Source organism: Onychostruthus taczanowskii, unplaced genomic scaffold (assembly GCF_017590055.1).
Source record: "Onychostruthus taczanowskii isolate IOZ18803 unplaced genomic scaffold, ASM1759005v1 scaffold13, whole genome shotgun sequence".
Classification (NCBI taxonomy): Eukaryota; Metazoa; Chordata; class Aves; order Passeriformes; family Passeridae; genus Onychostruthus; species Onychostruthus taczanowskii.
Window position 1 is genome coordinate 11,445,276 of NW_024498462.1, and position 17,198 is coordinate 11,462,473.

The 17,198-nt window shown below is 40.1% G+C and overlaps 1 protein-coding gene across 5 annotated transcripts in view; it reads right to left on the reverse strand.

Annotated features, from left to right (window-relative positions):
• RPS6KA6 (ribosomal protein S6 kinase A6) overlaps nt 1-17,198 on the reverse strand; it is a 35,909-nt gene that overhangs the window by 11,525 nt on the left and 7,186 nt on the right. For 2 of the 5 annotated variants that reach the window (XM_041396418.1, XM_041396417.1), the window contains exons 2-13: nt 16,880-16,939; nt 13,127-13,243; nt 10,438-10,519; nt 9,569-9,649; nt 8,986-9,065; nt 6,007-6,113; nt 5,705-5,742; nt 4,528-4,670; nt 3,714-3,784; nt 2,336-2,424; nt 1,850-1,914; nt 307-409 (exon numbers count right to left, since the gene is read on the reverse strand). In XM_041396418.1, the coding sequence (XP_041252352.1) occupies nt 307-409; nt 1,850-1,914; nt 2,336-2,424; nt 3,714-3,784; nt 4,528-4,670; nt 5,705-5,742; nt 6,007-6,113; nt 8,986-9,065; nt 9,569-9,649; nt 10,438-10,519; nt 13,127-13,243; nt 16,880-16,939 (1,036 nt within the window). Of the gene's footprint in view, nt 1-306; nt 410-1,849; nt 1,915-2,335; nt 2,425-3,713; nt 3,785-4,527; nt 4,671-5,704; nt 5,743-6,001; nt 6,124-8,985; nt 9,066-9,568; nt 9,652-10,437; nt 10,520-13,126; nt 13,244-16,879; nt 16,940-17,198 lie in introns of those variants that run through there. The other 3 variants (XM_041396416.1, XM_041396415.1, XM_041396419.1) reach the window with 2 other exon arrangements.

Below are 17,198 nucleotides of genomic sequence, written 5' to 3' on the forward strand. Positions count from 1 at the left end.
AAATTGCGTTTACTTTAATATTCAATACTTCCCCTCAAACACTGCATGCCTGACTTGAATCATAACTAGAAACCACAGTCCAGCTTTTAATATTCCATTTGTTTTTTTCTTCCTGAGTCACAGATTAGCAAAATGTTCAAAGAACAGAAACCTGCTGAGGGGAACATCCTCCTTCAAAGCACTGGAACCCTGGTGCATCCTTTCCTTTTAACTTTGTCCCTCCCTGGCTTTTCTGTTTGTTGTTTTAGCATTAATTTGACCCTCCTGTCCCACAAACCTCACCCATTTATAGCCATGCACAGTTACCTTTTGGTGTTTTTGCTGTGAATTCTGGATCAAAACAGAAAGTATCTTCTGGCTTTCCAGAGGCAGGTTTGAATGGAGGTTGAATTTCTCTTCTGAACAGTTTCTGAAAGAGAAGGACGAAGATTTATGGGTCACTGAAGCTTCCATGGGTGCTGTTATTTTGTCAAGATAAAGGGGAAAGGACAAAGATCTCAACCCATGTCAGGCATGTCCCTGTGGGCAAGGAACTTCCCATTCTCAAAGCTCTATTCCAGGTGTTTCCTAATCCACCCAACTAAATCAGGGAAAGATCTCAAATCTGCAATAAATCCCATCTGCAGCTAAGGAACAGAAAACCCCATGTCAAAAGATGTTGAATCCCCCATGCAAAATTCAGGAAGTTCTAAGAGCATTTCCTTGCCATTTTTCTCCTCCTTTCAGATCTAGTTTTTGCAGTTTTTTAAATTTAACCTTCCTGCAGAAAAGCATACAGTATATTTTACTTTCAAAAAAACAAGCCAACAACCAATCAAAACCAAGGAAAGGGGACCTAAATTCATCCCAAAGAACTCAAGAGGTAAAATATAGAAGTGTCATAACCACCACCAGAGAGGAATCAATACAAATTGTCAATTAAAAAAAAAAAAAAAAAAAAAAAGAAGGAACTAGAACTGCTGAGCTTTCAAAACTTCCCTGCTGGTATTTATTTCAACATCAGTCCCTTCAAAAGGAAAAAAAGTAAACAATCAAGCCAAACAAGACAACAGCTGCTGAAGCATATTCAGATAAAGCAGTGAAGTTTTACTGTTGCTAAAAAGTTGTTGCTGAACAGACTCTGAGGTAGCTGCTGCACGAACACAGCTAGGAAATCACTTTTCAGAAATAAATACAGGAGATAAATAGATGGATAATGATGAGGGGCTTTGAAGAAACAGGGGAGCACAGCACTGCCCTGTGTGGCTGCAGCTCTGCCAGCACAGCCACATCTGATTTGTTCCATCAAGCACTCACAGCAGCCTCCCAGCAAAGGGGGATTTATTTCACACACAGCACCTTGGCTTTGAGAACCCCTCTGGCAAACACAGAGCATGAGAGAACCACAAGGTGCTGCTGAGAAACTGAAGCCAGGAGTTGTGAACTTGTAGACTTTGGATCATCTTGGAGCACTTGAGTTCATTCCCGAGCTGTGACTGGCATGGGAGTGATGCAGAAGGAAGCCCAGGACAGTTACAGCCACAGGGAGCACTGGACAGACACTTCCTGCAGGATTCCTGGGAACACCAGCAGCCTCTCCCAGCTACAAATGCTCTAATGGACCATTTCAGCTTGAGAATGCTGCAACTCTTACTTATCTAAAAAGTAAATGCACAATTTGTAATTAATAGTCTCTATCTGCAGTAAATACTGCAGCTCCAGATGCCAAGGAATTAGAGAAGCCAGGATGTGCCAGTCAGCAGTAATGCAGTGTTTGCTGTGCCCTATTCAGATGGAAATACTTCTTCAAATGCTACAACACATAGAAAAATTAGCAACAGCTTTATCATTCAGATCCTTTTGTACTCACATTCCAGTCAACAGTAGAAAAAAAAGGATGTCTCTTGATTTCTTCAACTCCATCTGACCCAGCTCCTGAACAAAAGAAAAACTGTATTTAACACACTTTTGGGCAAAGTCTTTGAAGACAGTACTAAAAATTAGTTCACTTCTAAAAAGTTTGCACAGACATGGTTATTTCAGTGAACTGTGAATACAAAAATATTCCAAGGATGTAAAATACTCAGGGAGGCAAAGAGAGGACAAGAAGCCCATAAATACAGTGTCAATATTCTTTGCTGGGACACTGTCAGAGCTTTGGCTCACTCCTGAGTCACTGATCCCACATTTTGACCATTCCTTGGCCAAACCCTGGAAGCCATGATCCAAACTAACAGGAAATGGTACCCAAATGTTACTGATCACCCAGAACTTCAGAGTCTCTAGCAACTGCTTTTCTTTGAAATAACAAGTTAGGCTAAGCTGACTATTTTAAGATCCAAATAAATGAACCAACCTAATCTATTTGATGGGTTCCTTTTAAACAACATCCTCAGGAGACTCTGTGCTTCAGGGCTGAGGAACTGAGGCATTCCCAGCTTTGCTCTAGAAGAAAACAGAGAACAAGTCAGAGGAAGAAATTTATCTTAGTAAAAACTGTCTACATATATTTCACTGCACAGTTTGATGTATCAAGGATCTATTCCAAAGCCTTGTAGAGAGCACATACTTAACTCATCAACTTTTTAAGTTTCCTGTTACAGGAGTGGTTTAAAATAAAACCCCACAATGAACAAACACATCAGACCAAAACCACCAAACCCCACCCAAGCAAGCTTTTTGCTGAAACAGAGTAAAATAATTATCTTAGGAATATATAAGTATTTCATTTCAAAGGTACCTTCATGTCACCAGGAGGTTTTTACCAAAATAAGTACCAGTAACAGAAGAGACTCACCAAATCCCCAATTACCTGCCCTTGAAGTGATTGCTACTATTCCTCCAGGGCACATTGAGCCATCATATAAAAGCTCACTGACTTTAGCATTTATTGTATTTAATGAAAACTTTATTACCATTCCTGCCAAGGCAGGAAATGCTTGTGCAGAACTGCAGCATCTGGGAGCTGCAAGGGAGGCAGCTCGTGGTCTAAGCCATCCTTTCACAGGCAGCACCACCATGAACTCCCACTCAGGGCAAGCTCCAAGTGCCCTGTGCTGGGAAGAACAGAGTTTCTCCCTCCTCCCCTTCCCCATCACCCCTCAGAGGGCCCAAGGCTCTGCCTGTGCCAGGAGGAAACTCTCTGCTAGCTGAGCACAGACAGATGAGAACATATTTGCCCAACAGCTCCACTCCGTGAGCACCAGCTCACCCAGTTTGTCCAGTCCAGCAGCTTCTGTTGTAACTGGGGCAATTTAAGATGAGAATTTGAGCACGTAAGGGCTCTCCACACATCTGTACACAAAGCAACACCTGATCACCTGCTGCTTACAAAACAAGGTGTGCTGTAACATTAGCAAGGGAGTGTAACAACAACAGGAGTGTAAATCAAGCTGCTCTCAGTCACTGCACTGCTCTTATCTTTATTATACGCCTACAATCAAAGTAGAGACTCATCCCTGAGATTTTAATTGCTGGGGATACTTAATGGTATTTTACAGTCTGGGATCTAAAGCTTATCAAGGGGCTTTGCTTTTTGCTCCTGTTGCAGCTCCGTGCTCTTAGAATCATAAAATGGTTTAGGTTGGAAGGGACCTTAAAGCTCATGTTGTTCCACCCCCTGCCATGGGGACACCTTCCACAAGACCAGCCTTCACATGGAGTTATAAAAAGCTGTTAAAACATGTTTAAAATGACATTTTTGGACTTCTGAAAAAGGAAGGAGACGTACTTACTTCAGTATCATATTCATAGTCTCATTTCGATCTTTACCTTGAAACGGCAGGGTACCAGTAAGCATCTCAAACTGGAAAGAACAAATGTTAATCAAAATCAACACTTCTTCCCCCAACTGCTGAAACAAAGTGTTAAACACTGCACTCCTTCCTACCTCTACACCACACTGGTTAAACTTTGAAAAGATTATGGAAGTGTTCCCAAATCTAAAATTCTGCTCTCACTTGCAGTTTACATAATGAGAACAGTGTACATGATGATGGAGAAATATTATACATCAAGAAGCTACTTGAAAGTAATAAAATCTCCTCCACAACCAGTTTTAGATGTTGCCATAGTCCAAAAGGTAAATTCTAGAACAGCAGTTTACTTTTCAAGTCCATCTCCATGTCAGGCTGATGCTCTAACACACCCCAGGAAGGGCAGAAGTGGCAGCAGTTACTGGCTTATCTCACTACTCCACTCCAGCATTCCTTCCACAGGCTCACTCTCACAGAAATGCCATTCATATTCCTTCAAACCAAGCCTTCAAGTCTGTTTTTAAATTTAACTATCAAGTAACATGCAAAATAAATCTACAAAGTGAAGTCTCACACTGACTACAACTGTTTCAACTACTAATGGACAACAAAGGATTTTTCAGGTGCTTGATAAACATTCCTTAGAGGTGAAAAATCCATTTCATTCCACCCAGTAGCAATTCAGCCATTGAACCGTCCCCCTTACCCAAGCATCCCTAACCAGGACTGGACAAGCTTATTCTAAGTGCATTTGTGTGAGCTTAGCAAGGGAAGCAAGAGGCAAATACAGTACCATGAGGACCCCAAAGGACCACCAGTCAGCACTCTGGTTGTGCCCTCGCCTGTTTACCACTTCAGGAGCCATGTACTCTACAGTACCACAGAAAGAATAGGCCTTCTTCTCTTGGTCTACTGATTCCTTGCTGAGTCCAAAGTCTACAACAACAGCACCACAAGAATACAGCCAGTGAAGAATGTCAGGGGAACACAAATAAATCAACAGATGGTAACTCAAAATGCAAGTGTTGAGAGGTTTGGGTTGGTTATTTCCAGATTGTAATTAGCACAGCTCTCCATGAAACAAGGTATCTGGAGAGAGTACATTTCCTCTACTACACACCTCCAAAACCATTCTAAAAGTCATTAAAATCATGATTAGCCATCAAAGTTATTACTGAATTAACTCGACATTTGAAATCCTACACCTTTAGAGCTCTCAAATACTCAGAAGTTCTCATTTTCTCTGTTTACTGCCTGCTTTATTCACACAAAAAATTGGATAAAAGTGAAAATCAGTTTCAAAGGGAATGTGGCCTGCATGGTCTGGTCTTACTGAATGACGAATAAATAAAATCACACTAAAAATATTGGTGTTACATAAGGCAACATGGTTCTGTAACCTGCCTCAAGTTCAGCACAGAACAGCCCTGCATTCCCAGAGTATTTCATTCCCAGAACACTTTTTTCCCTATTGTGAATACACAAGTCCTTGACACTGGCTCAGCTCTCAAACACCCTTTTTTCACAGGAGAAAATGATTGCTCATCAATGATCCCATCCATTATTTCCACTTTCAGAAGGAAGTGACAAATTTAGGATTGGATTGTGTTTAAATATAGCAGAATTTTAAAAGGTATGCATTTCATAAACCTGATTTCCATCACCATTATTCTATCAAGTCTTTGAGGGTTTGAAAAACATTTTCTCTTAGAATCTAAGAGCAGTATCTTAAATTAAAAGATGAAATCTCTACTACAAAATCATCACCTTCAATCTAATTTAAAGCTTTCAGAAATTTATAGTGATTTGTTTTCTAAACAGTCTTTTATATACACCATTTTTTAGAATATATGTATTTGGATTGTTCCTCACAGAACTACTTTCTGCAATTTCACATGCAATTAAAATTGATAATACAGAAACTCAAAAAAACTTATTTACAAAGAGCTGTATGAATGAGTGGTGCCTACCTGTTAACTTGATATGTCCTGCTTCATCAAGCAAAATGCTGAAAATTAAAATTCACATTCACCAAAACACATAAAGATCAATGCTTACATAAAACATTTAAAATGTAAGTTAAAAAAATTATGATACCAAATTCTGTTATTTTTAACTAGCTAGTATTATTTCACTTAAACCACAGATATGTGGTTTACATTTTGTATTTGTTTACAAAGTCTTAACAAAAATTGTTTTAATTTTTTACAGTGGAAAAGGCAAAGCAACAAGCAAAATACACATAATAGTGGTAAAATACATTTTACTTTACTTTTCTGGCTTCAGGTCCCTGTACACAATTCCCAAGCTGTGAAGGTGATCCAAAGCAAGGGCCAGTTCTGCGAGGTAGAATTTCACATCTTCCTCTGTAAACATAACCTAATAAGAACTGTATAGATTTACCTTCTGATCTTGTCTTCAGTTTTTAAAACTGCAATCTAAAAAATATATACTCCTGTCTGCCTAGATTTCAAACTTAGTTTTGAAAGTCCCTTGTGAACTCATAATTCATGAGTTCAGCCAAGAGAAATGATTTACTAATATCTGTTAATTATAAAGTACACAAAGAACTACCTGCAATACTTAAATAAAACCATCAGCATTACTGCAGAGCATTAATTAACTTTTAGATAATAAATTAATTGTTATATTTGGTGTAATTAACACCCAGCACTCCACCTGCCACAAACCCAGACAGTTTTCCACTGCATCATAAAATTTAATACATGGCTGCTGTATTGGGTGAGTGTGAATTCACATTAACAAGATTTAGGAAAAAAAAAAAAGTGCAAAAATGATTTAGGAAAAAAAATGGAGAATAAACCACTGGTGGCAATAACCATGACAGCCTGGGAGTTGAAGAACCTGCTCTGCTCTTAGGAGAAAAACTATTAAAGAACCCTGGTGAGACACTGAAATATTGATGCTACTCCTCGAGCAGAGATGCACTTCTGTCCTCAACACTCCACAGGTTGCTTTAATTTAATATACAAAAACTGAACCTGCTTTGGCTCTTGTCATCTGCTATAGATTACTGGAGGAGCTTGGAATCTTTAAATGGCTGGAGTGAATTTGGGCTTTAAGGGAACTATTCTCTTATTTGCTGAATCCAGCAGGATTCCAAGCTCTTCCAGTAATTTGCAGAACATGACAGTAGCCAAAGCAGGCACAGTTTTTGTATACTCAATTAAAGCGACCTGTGGAGCATCTCTGCTCTAGAAGTGCAGGGCAGCCACTCAGCTGCCATGGAAGTGCCTGGGCTCCCTGGTTCCTGCCCCTGCTCTGCATGGCTCAGGTGTGATCTGCTCTCCAGGCTCAGAATATTCCTGATTTCCATAATGACAGGTGCTGACCTCGGTGAACAATGTAGCTGTGACACTTCACACACAGTGTCACCTTCACACCTCTAAAGATCAGTGCCCATGCTGGGTTTCACCTCTTTCAAAAGAGCAAAGGGAAACCTTGGATTTCATTACTCCTTGGATTTCATTACTCCTTGGAGCAGCCAAAATGCAAATCTCAGGAGATAATGATGCTAAATGCTAATCTGCCATCTCCCCATAATGACATGTAAAGCTGTTCTCTGGGTCAAGTCAAACATGATGCAAGCCAGCTCCATTAAATATTACCAATAAGAACTTCATTACACACTCATCTCACTGCCACAGCTGAAACTCTCATACCCACTTTAGAATTTAAAGACCAACAAAATAACTTCAATAACTTTAATAACTTCATACTAAACCACATTAATTTAAAATAATCCTTGTGTGCAAAGTATGGAGTGCCACAGGGAATTTATCCTCATGTGCATTGTCCATAGGCTGTGTTTTACCACGGACTTTTGAAACCACCTCCCATTCCCACCAGAAAACAAAAACCTGATTTTTTCCTATCTATATACATAAAAGCCAGTACAAAAGGTAACTGAAGTGTTGCAAAAAACAGGTGGAGTCTTGGCAGTAAGAAAACTTGAGAATTACGACTTCTGGCTTCCCACAGGGAACACATCCCTCTTTCAACCCCCAGCATGAGCCCTTATGGACAACCTGGCATCCCTCATTTAGGTGTTCCATAGGGGATAATCCCAGCTGGCATAGTGCAAGGGAACAGCTCTTCCTGCTCTTCCAGATTTCCCTCTGGAATTAGACATTCCATATCAAAGCCTGACCTCATGCCTACCTCCTGCTCCAATAACCCAGGACAAGTCAGTCACTTGAAGTTTTTAACAGCCATTTTAGCTTCCAGATTAATTAATTCTGACCTCAATTCTTAGACATAATTACTTTGCTACCAAGGTCAGCTTCTAACAAATATGCCTTTAAATTCTCTCTTTTGCCTGTTCCTAAAGTAAAATCTTTATTTTTATGAGAAGTGTAAGGGGAAAAAACTCTCCTGGCCTTACATACTGGGAATAAACAACCTCCTCCATGCCATGAAAAAAATCAGATAACACAGTTTGCTCATTTAAGAAAGTGGCTTTTCCTGTGCTTTGGCAATATAAATGGATTTACAGTGGTGAAAACAACTGAAAACCTCACTTGCTGTGAAGCTGTTGAGAAACTGCCATTAAAAATTTAGATCTTTATAAAAGGTTTGCCAAAAGAAAATAACAGTCTTCTAAACATGTTCGTAACACTTAAGGTAACGGGTAATAAATATTTGATGGCAAATGTTTTAAAAAAATAAGAGTCTGTAGCTGTATCCCATTCCCTCCTCTGGAGCTCTCCCTCCAGGAAACAAAAATAGAAATGAAAATTCAAGGTCCAGTTGTGTGTCAGGGCTGGATGCAGGGGAGTGGGCTCAAAGGCACTCTGTGCTCCCACTTTGTGGGATTCAGGATGAGTGTTTGGATTGCAGCAGCAGGCAATTTTACAGTGCAGCAGAAAGCTCTCAGGGCTGCAGGATTCCAGGAGCACCTAGGCTGACTAAGAGCATGAGAACTACACATCCCCTTCCTTTGGTGCTAAATATTCATTTACTTCAGTTGTGTTTCCAAGCAACAAAACATTTTTAGACAAAAGAACTGTCCTTTGCAGATGCCAAATTAAAACTTGGGCTACTCATCAATACACACTCGGGTTTCTTAAGGATAGAACAGAATTCAGAATATGTAAGGAAAGCCCAAAAGTCATTAAAAATTTCACTATGACAAGAAATATGGGGGGAAACAGGTTTAGAAGCCAATCCTGTACCAACAAAACCCAACCCCAGTCTAATAGTGAGTGGAGATAAAATTTTAGGTACTTACCTCTTTGGATAATCGTGTGAATACATCTCCTCCCCTGAGAAAATCCAATATTAAATAGAGCTTCCCTTCAGTCTGAAAGGCTTAAAAAAATTTTAAAAAGTAAATAAAAATCAATAGTTGTATGACAAAACTACAAAACACATCTGAATGCTTTTACAACTAGGAAATTTCAGTCATGGGCAATACTTTTGCTGTGGAAGTGAAATAATTCAGCAGCACACAAAGTAATTTATTGAATGATTTTCTTCACCGAAGAAAATCTTAGTCATGAGAGATGATTAAAATAATGTTATTTTATTTCTCCTTTGTCAAATAGAGAAGCAGCAAGGACATCAACTACTCTGGTTTGGTTTAAATCAATGAAAAGTACAAAACCTCTGCAGAACTTGAACGTAAAGATTGGACAAGTTCTTACAAGAGAGCTCAACCTAAAACTTTTCTATGGCTATGTATTTACACTCCTTTTGTATTTTCCCAAGTTGCTATAAGCTAATGTGAGCCCTGCAATAGTGAGAGAGAGCAAGAGCAGCTGTGCCTGGAGCAGGGGAAGGAGGGGCAGCAGAGCCAAGGGATCTGTACCAACCATAGTGCAGCTTGACGATGAACGGGTGGTTCACTTCCACCAGGATGTCGCGCTCCATCTTGGTCCGGACCCTGTCCCGAACTGAGGGAGACAGGAAACAAAAAAAGTACACAAATGCATTTAGTACAACACAGAAAGGCTTTGCTGGCTGAAGGAATCTCTTCCTTCATCACCTGATTTGTTTTTAATGTTCAAGTCTCCCACAAAACTCCTTTCAGACAGCAGAACTCGGGTTTGTTTCCTGCCTGTCCCAACTTTCTTCTTAGCTTCATTGTATTTCCAGCACATCCCCATATTTTGTGATAATCCATATTGCTTTCAAGAAAAAAGCTCCTATCTATGTTCCCAACTTCAATTTTTGAATTAACTCTCTGTCCTGAATATACAATATTTTTAAGATTACTTTTTCCACTTTAACAGTAACAGCCCTATTTACACACCGTGGACTCGCACCCATTCAAGTGTCTCCTGAAAGCCAAAACCCTGAATTAAATGGTTCTGGCTCCTGGAACAAGGGAATGACTTAATTTTAACCACAGCAGAGTTCTGACTTAACAAAAGACAAAAGGAAAACTGTTTATGAAATTAACTTGTTTTCATATAATGAAAAGTCTAAACAGAATTAAATAATCCAATTTTAAACTTTGAAAGAACATTTCTGACCACATAATTAAAGCTATCTGGCCAGATTTAAAATAATACTTAAACATGAACTCACAAGTTACTAAAAAAAAAAAAAACAAAAAAACCAACTCCTGTCAGAGAAGAGTTATGAACTCACTGACAAATATTTAAGATTTATAAAAAGCTTTTCAATACAGGTGCACTAAACCCCATGGTCCAAAGTCTCAGTTGAAAGACAAACCTACCTTTTAAAGAAGCTTTTTTCAACACTTTCATTGCATAAAGCTGCCCAGCATCAGGCCCAATTATCTTCCTCACGAGGAAGACCTGGCAATACAAAGCCCATTTTTAAATCACTGCAAGCTTGGCAATCAAACCCAAACTCTCACAAAGCATTTGCAAACCTCCCATTAATGTCAGGCAGCTTCCAGTGCTCTGGACCAAGCACACACCTCTGAAGGAAGAGCAAAACTGCATTCCTTGATCAGATGAGAGCTGCAAAGCACCAAGCTCTCTGCAGCATGACACTGGCCACAAACTTTGGATTCTTTCCTGATTTATCACAGAAGTTCTTACAGAAAGATGTTTCTTTCTGTCATTTTCTTGGAGAATGACAATTCTGCCTGGTCTGCCACCTCCCAAGAGGTTTTTGAGGTTTAAGACCCAAGTCTCAAATATGAAACATTCATTTTTATTAATGAATTCTGTACAAGTGGTGAGATGAAAGCAAGGAAACCTCACCATTTAAGATCAAAGCACCCTTTCCCTCTGGAATAGCAACTCCAACAGGTTTTTCTACTTTTTCTCTCCAGAAGAGTTTTAAAGATAGATGGGATACAACTTGACACTGAGAAAAGCATATTAGATAAAGTATTGCACTACAAAAACATGGAGCTACGCTAATTTTTAACCACCAGATCTTCCAATTTACAAAATGGTTTGATGTGCTCTTACTTCTAAATTGCTGTTCTTGTAACAGCAATTATTAGTTATGAATGAATAAGTTTTGCTTACAAAACAGAAAAAAAAACCAACATACAAGTCACAAGAGAAAGCCAAGAGCTCCCTACAATTACCTCTCTGATCTCACCTTATCCAGACTTTCATTTACAATTAATTTATTTATATATAAAAATTATATCTGTTTTTTTTTTTTTCAATGATCTTGTCAGATTTTCCATTCTAGAATCTGAAATGCAAGCACTGTTATGACTAAGTTGTACAAGGCTGGGAAAGGGGATGTTTTTATTTTAAGCTCTGGTTAGAAGAAAAATATCATGTTTCAAGGTTGTCTGGCTTTTTGTTTTAATAAGTTTTGCCCAATAACTGACCTACAACACTGCTCTCCTATAGGCCAAGGTGATAGAAAATAGTAAAGGGAGTAATTTGAACACCAGCAACTAAGGAAACAGCTGCAGATAAATACAATTACAATTATAAAATATTATTAATAAGCACACAGGAATATTTTAATCTTAACAACCAACAACCTGTGAGGACATCAGGAATTACTGTACAAGTTAAAAATTTTAGCTAATAAGACCCAAAATAGCTGCAAACTGCTGAAGCACCACCTATTTGTTTAATTTGCAGACAAATCCTCCAGAACTCCACATGTGCTTTAGAAGGCACATCATTATTGAGAGAATGAAGAGAGAATGCAGTAATTGAGGAGGTTTAACCCTTTATTTCTGTGGAATTATTAAATTCTGCACTGATGTCAAAAGCAGGCTCCAGGAAACCCCCCTGGTGTTTCCCAAGCCCAAAGGAAGGACCCTGGGAGTAGAAACTGGGAAGGGAAAACACCATGAGGGCAACAGCCACTGATCCTCCTGGTTTGTTTTCTCTTTTCACTGGAAAGAACAGAGATAAAGAGCTCTGAGCTCAGGTGTGCAGCACAGAAGAGGCACTGCCAGCATTCCAAAGCTCCAGAGCACATCTGGCCCAGCTGCTGGGATCCCAAGCAGGAGCACTCCTGAGGCTGGCAAAACCCTGAGCTCTGGGAAGCCAAATCTGAGGCAGGGCTGGCTGTGCCAGCTGTGCTGAACCCTCAGGTGACTTCAGACATCTCAAATCAGGAGGAATAAATATATGGAGCCTTTTCACAGGCTCCTACAGGGAGAAGTGTGTGAGGGAATTGGCAACCAACATTACCAGGTAAGTAAAGGAATGTTTCTGAAACCTCAAAATACTAAGAAATATTTGAAGTCTGTTCTCTACACAATCACTTAGGCACAGAATGCCTCCCTAATGTCAATTTCTTCCTCTCTCACTGTACTCTATGCAGAGGTTTGTTCCTGCCTAGAGACACACACAGAGTCAGCAGAAGAACAAGAAAATGGGAATAAATGTACAGCTGATTGACTACTTTAGATGTTGCAAAACACGTAGTTTGAGTCTGGTTTTAAAGAATTAATTACCTTCCTATACACTAGGATTAATATTTCAACTACTGTGTTTCAACACAGTGACAGAGATCAGATTTTCAACTTCATTTCTGCCAAGTGACACCCAGTGGCACATTACGAAAGAGAAATATTGTAACAAAAACCCTGCCATGTTTCTTCTCTGTGCCATTTGAATAATTAGTGTCTTTTAGCTGGAGATCACTTGATAAATACAGCAAACTAGAAAAAGTAAATAAGCTGGGAAATGTATTTCAGGTTAAGTTCCCAACTGCCACAGTCAACGCCCCTACACCTACATAAATACAGATTTTGTGTCTTGAGAAAAGCCAAACTTTCCCAGCGTGTCAAGTCCCATCACCAAAAGACAAACCAGCATTTCCTTCAGAAGGTTCTGTGCATGGCTCTGGAACAAGGCTGGGAAAGGATTCCATTACTCAATACATTTTCAAACCTTCCCAGCAACTCTGCTGGCCACTATTTCCCTGGAATGTCTGGACAGGTCTATGGAACAAGTTTATCATCTTACCTTTCCAAATGATCCCTGTCCAAGAACCTTAAGTAGTTCAAACTGTGCTGGGTCTGCTTTCTCACATCCTTCTTTCACATGGTGTGTAATAGGAATTTCTTTCACACTTCCTTCATCCTGTAATTTCAAAGCAAACAAAACACAACAGTAAGCAGGCCTGCAGTAACTAAGTCTTGCTAAAAGTGCATGTAAATACCTGGATTTCTCTTTGTTTAGTTTTATTTTAGTAAAATATTTGAAATTCTAATAAGGCTTAAAGGAAAACTGCTCAAATGAAGAATTTTCCCATCCATCTCTTCTTAAACAGATGCATCTAAAATTTCTAAACTGAAGGAAAATTCTCAAAGAATGCTCATTTCCGTTTGCCATAAATATTTCAACTACAGAAAAGCTGGATTATTTTACATGAAAGGAATATATGCACAGATTTTTAAACCAAGACTTCTGTGCTTCACCTCTGCTTAGCAGCTTTAGTTTTCCCAGTGATTACTCTTCTCATCTTTCCCCCTTCCTGAAATAAGTCTTAATGAAAGCCAAATTGAATTTCATCATTTGGGGTAATTATTGCTTTTCACAGCAGCAAATAATAACTCTGGTCATCCATTTGTAGCTGGAGGAACAGGCAGCATTTGAAGACCATAAATAAGAGATGAGTCATCTTAAGGACTCTGAGAATTCTTGCATCCAAGAGAAGAAACAGCTCTGGGGTGCAGAGCTCCTGGGAAGATTATCCTGTGTGGGGACCTCCTTCAGACAGCTGAGGATAATTCTGAGCTGGGTGAGTGATTTAATGTTCTCTTGACTGTCTCATGTCCCTCTCATCTTCAGCAAAGCAGGGCACAGCAGCCCCAGTTGTGGAAAGACAAACGTTCCTGATGACACAAATCCCATGATGGATTGCAGCTTTTATGGTGTAAGAGAAGTTTCTGAGAGCCAAAACAAGCAAGGTGTCAAAATAAGCACCCTTGAAATTAAAAGCTGAGGCCCACAACAGCAATCTCAGCTTGCAGGTGGAAAAGGAGCAGCACTCTCAGCCCTAGCAAGAAGATCAATAAAGTTCTTGTACACAATGAAATCACGAGTGAAAATCCCATCTGATTTGCATGACTTCACTTTTGGGGCATCAAATGATTATCAGCTGTCTCCTATCCTCTCTTCAAGCCTTCATTTTGAAGCTTCTCTTAGCAGACACCAGAAACCACGCCACCAACCTCCTGTGAGTTACAGCCCCTCGATGAGAAGTGCAAACAGCACCAGGAAAGGACCTGAGCACTGGATGGCACAGCTGGGTTTTGGAAATAACACTATTTTGTAGTCAGGTGAACTCACTGCCCAAAACAGTGCATTGAAACTTCTACTCAATCAGCTTTATCACAGTTCATACAGAAGCACCTGGATGAAATTCTGGTTTTACAGAAATTCAGAGCAGAAATCTGCTCATCTGAATTTGTACATGCTGCAGTAATTAAAGAAAAAAAAAAAAAAGAAGCAATCATCACACTGCATTAATTGCTTCTGCCTTAATTGCTTTGCTTGTCCAGAGGGGAATGAGAGTTCAAACAAACATCTTGGTATATTCCCAAACTGTAGTCCAGCTGTTACTGCACAGGAGTCCTTTCCCCTCCCCTCTCTTATTTCATCCTCCTTCTGGGAAAGGCCTGTTTGTTCTGCCTGCTTCCCACACAAAGGTGGGTATTAACACCAGACACTGCTGGAAAACAAAGTTAACTCTATAATTCACAACCAAGCCACTTTATTTTCCTCTTTGGTCACAAACTCCATCACACACTGATGACACACTGTAAAATCCCAACTTCTCCTCATCCATCCCCCTTGGTGACTGTGCATTTATGCACTCAGAGGGCAGATACACCTATCTTTTCGTTTTCCTTTACTTTTTAAACACATGCCTAATTTAAGGCAGGTAAGAACAGCAGCATTTCGAAGTCATCTGATGACAGATGAAAGCAGCCAGTTGTCTAATTACACACCAAGTTGTACAACAGACTTAATGGCTGCTTCTTCCTATGAAATATGTAAATATTCTGTTTAGAAGCCTTTTTTCTTCACCATCCTAATTTGTATTCCTTAACACCGTGAAACTTTGCATGAGAAAAGCTCTTTAAGAGTTCAGCCTCTCCTGTGTTTATCACCCACCTCGAGCCATTAGCCTGTGACATCACACGTGGTTGCTGAGGAGACTGAGAGGATTTCTAAATGTGAACTCAGGAGAGAAATGTTTTCCATGCAAATAAAGACTAACTTGAGATGGATTAAATGAGGGTTTTTTTTTTTTTTATAAAGTGTTTTATCTTCACAAAAGATGTCTATATAATTTCACTTACTTAACTACCATTAAGGTACTAAAAATTGGCATGACTGAGGTGTAAGAGACCTCTTCATCACTGCCAAGGAGTGAGCACACAGAGCTGAGCAGCTCCACGCCACTTTCATTTTCATTTCTACTTTGGCCTCCACGAACTACAAATTTGGTTATCTCACTTTGTGTTCTACTGCTTGAGCAGCAAATTTCTTTCCAAGCTGAGGCAGCAGCTCCCACCCAGTGGCCTTGCACAAGAGGGAACTCAACCTTTCCCTGCTCCCAGCAGGTTCACCAGGAGCCAGGGAGCCCAAGGAAACACCGGGATCAGTCCTGGCTTTGTCACAGCTCCCTGGAATGTGGCTCCAGGCATCCCAGAGCTCAAGCAACCTCCTCATCCTGGCTCTAGAGCAGCAGAAAACTCAGACAATCCACTGCTCCTTTCTTTGCTACATGTGAGACCACTCTGACACTTTAGTTACCTACTCCACACCAGGAAATGTCCAGGCACCACGTGGGTTTGTGCCCAGGACTTCATTCTCCAAAACCCTTCCTTATAAATGTTGTTAGTGTAACACAAAGCAGTGGTTACAGCTGGTGACAAGATCCCCTTATCCCACAATCCCAGACTGGTTTGGGTTGGAGGGACCTTAAAGCCCATCCAGTGCCACCCCTGCCATGGCAGGGACACCTTCCACTGTCCCTGCTCCAAGCCCTGTCCAGCCTGGCCCTGGGCACTGCCAGGGACTCTCTGGGCAGCAGATGCCTTTGTGACCCTGCTCAAAAGCACAAGGAGAAGTGTGATGAGAAATGCTGGCCAGTGTTTCCATGGGCAGTCAGGCATTCCACCACACACAGGAGGAGCCTGAAGTTTAGTCCAAGGTTTAGCCAGCTCACAGAACACTCATCTTCAGCATCTCCTAAAGAGGCACTGGGCAAAACCCTGCTCAAGAGGGGCTTACCTGGGATATTTCTACATAAAAGCACAATTAACATACTGGTGTACACATTAATTCTGCTCTAAAAAAAAGCAGAATTAAGTACTTTTAGGCTGAAGGTACAGCAGCTACTCAAAAAAGTACAAAGGCAGAACAAATATTGCAGCAAGAGCAGCATTCAGCACTCTGTATGAAAGGTCCCAGGTTGGCCTGAGCATTTCAGAGGTTGAGGGATCAACAAATGCTCCCTCCAGCACAGGGAGTCTTTCCACAAAGCTCTGCCTCATGCAGCAGTTTCCCAAACAAGGCATTTACAACAGTCCCTACCCAGGTACTAATTTCCAAAGTCATCTTTGAGACTTAGAGTCTCCTCAGATGTTGTCCAAATAAAATGAAGGGTTCAGAAGTTATTAAAGAACAGGGAATGCATCAATTCTGCTGCAACAGGAGGTCATGCTAATGAGTGGCTGAAGTGAGCAGGAATCAAACACTTACATGGTAGGAATATGGTTCACCTTCTTCCATAGGCTCATCTGCCATTTTAAGGCCATTTAGCTGCAGGAAAAAAAAAAAAAAGAAAAAAAAAAAAAGAAAAACATCATTAACACCCAGCAATTACAAATTAATAAGAGCTCAAAATTCGACCAATTTACATTTCAGAGCACACAAGTGAGAACTGGTGGTGGGGTTGCTCTAATTTAAAGCTGTAGTTTCAAACAAACACTACTACTCAGTAGTTATATTTAGCATCTCCCTTATGTATCATTTAGCATCTCCCTTTGTAAATGCCATCATTATTATTATTATGCCAGTG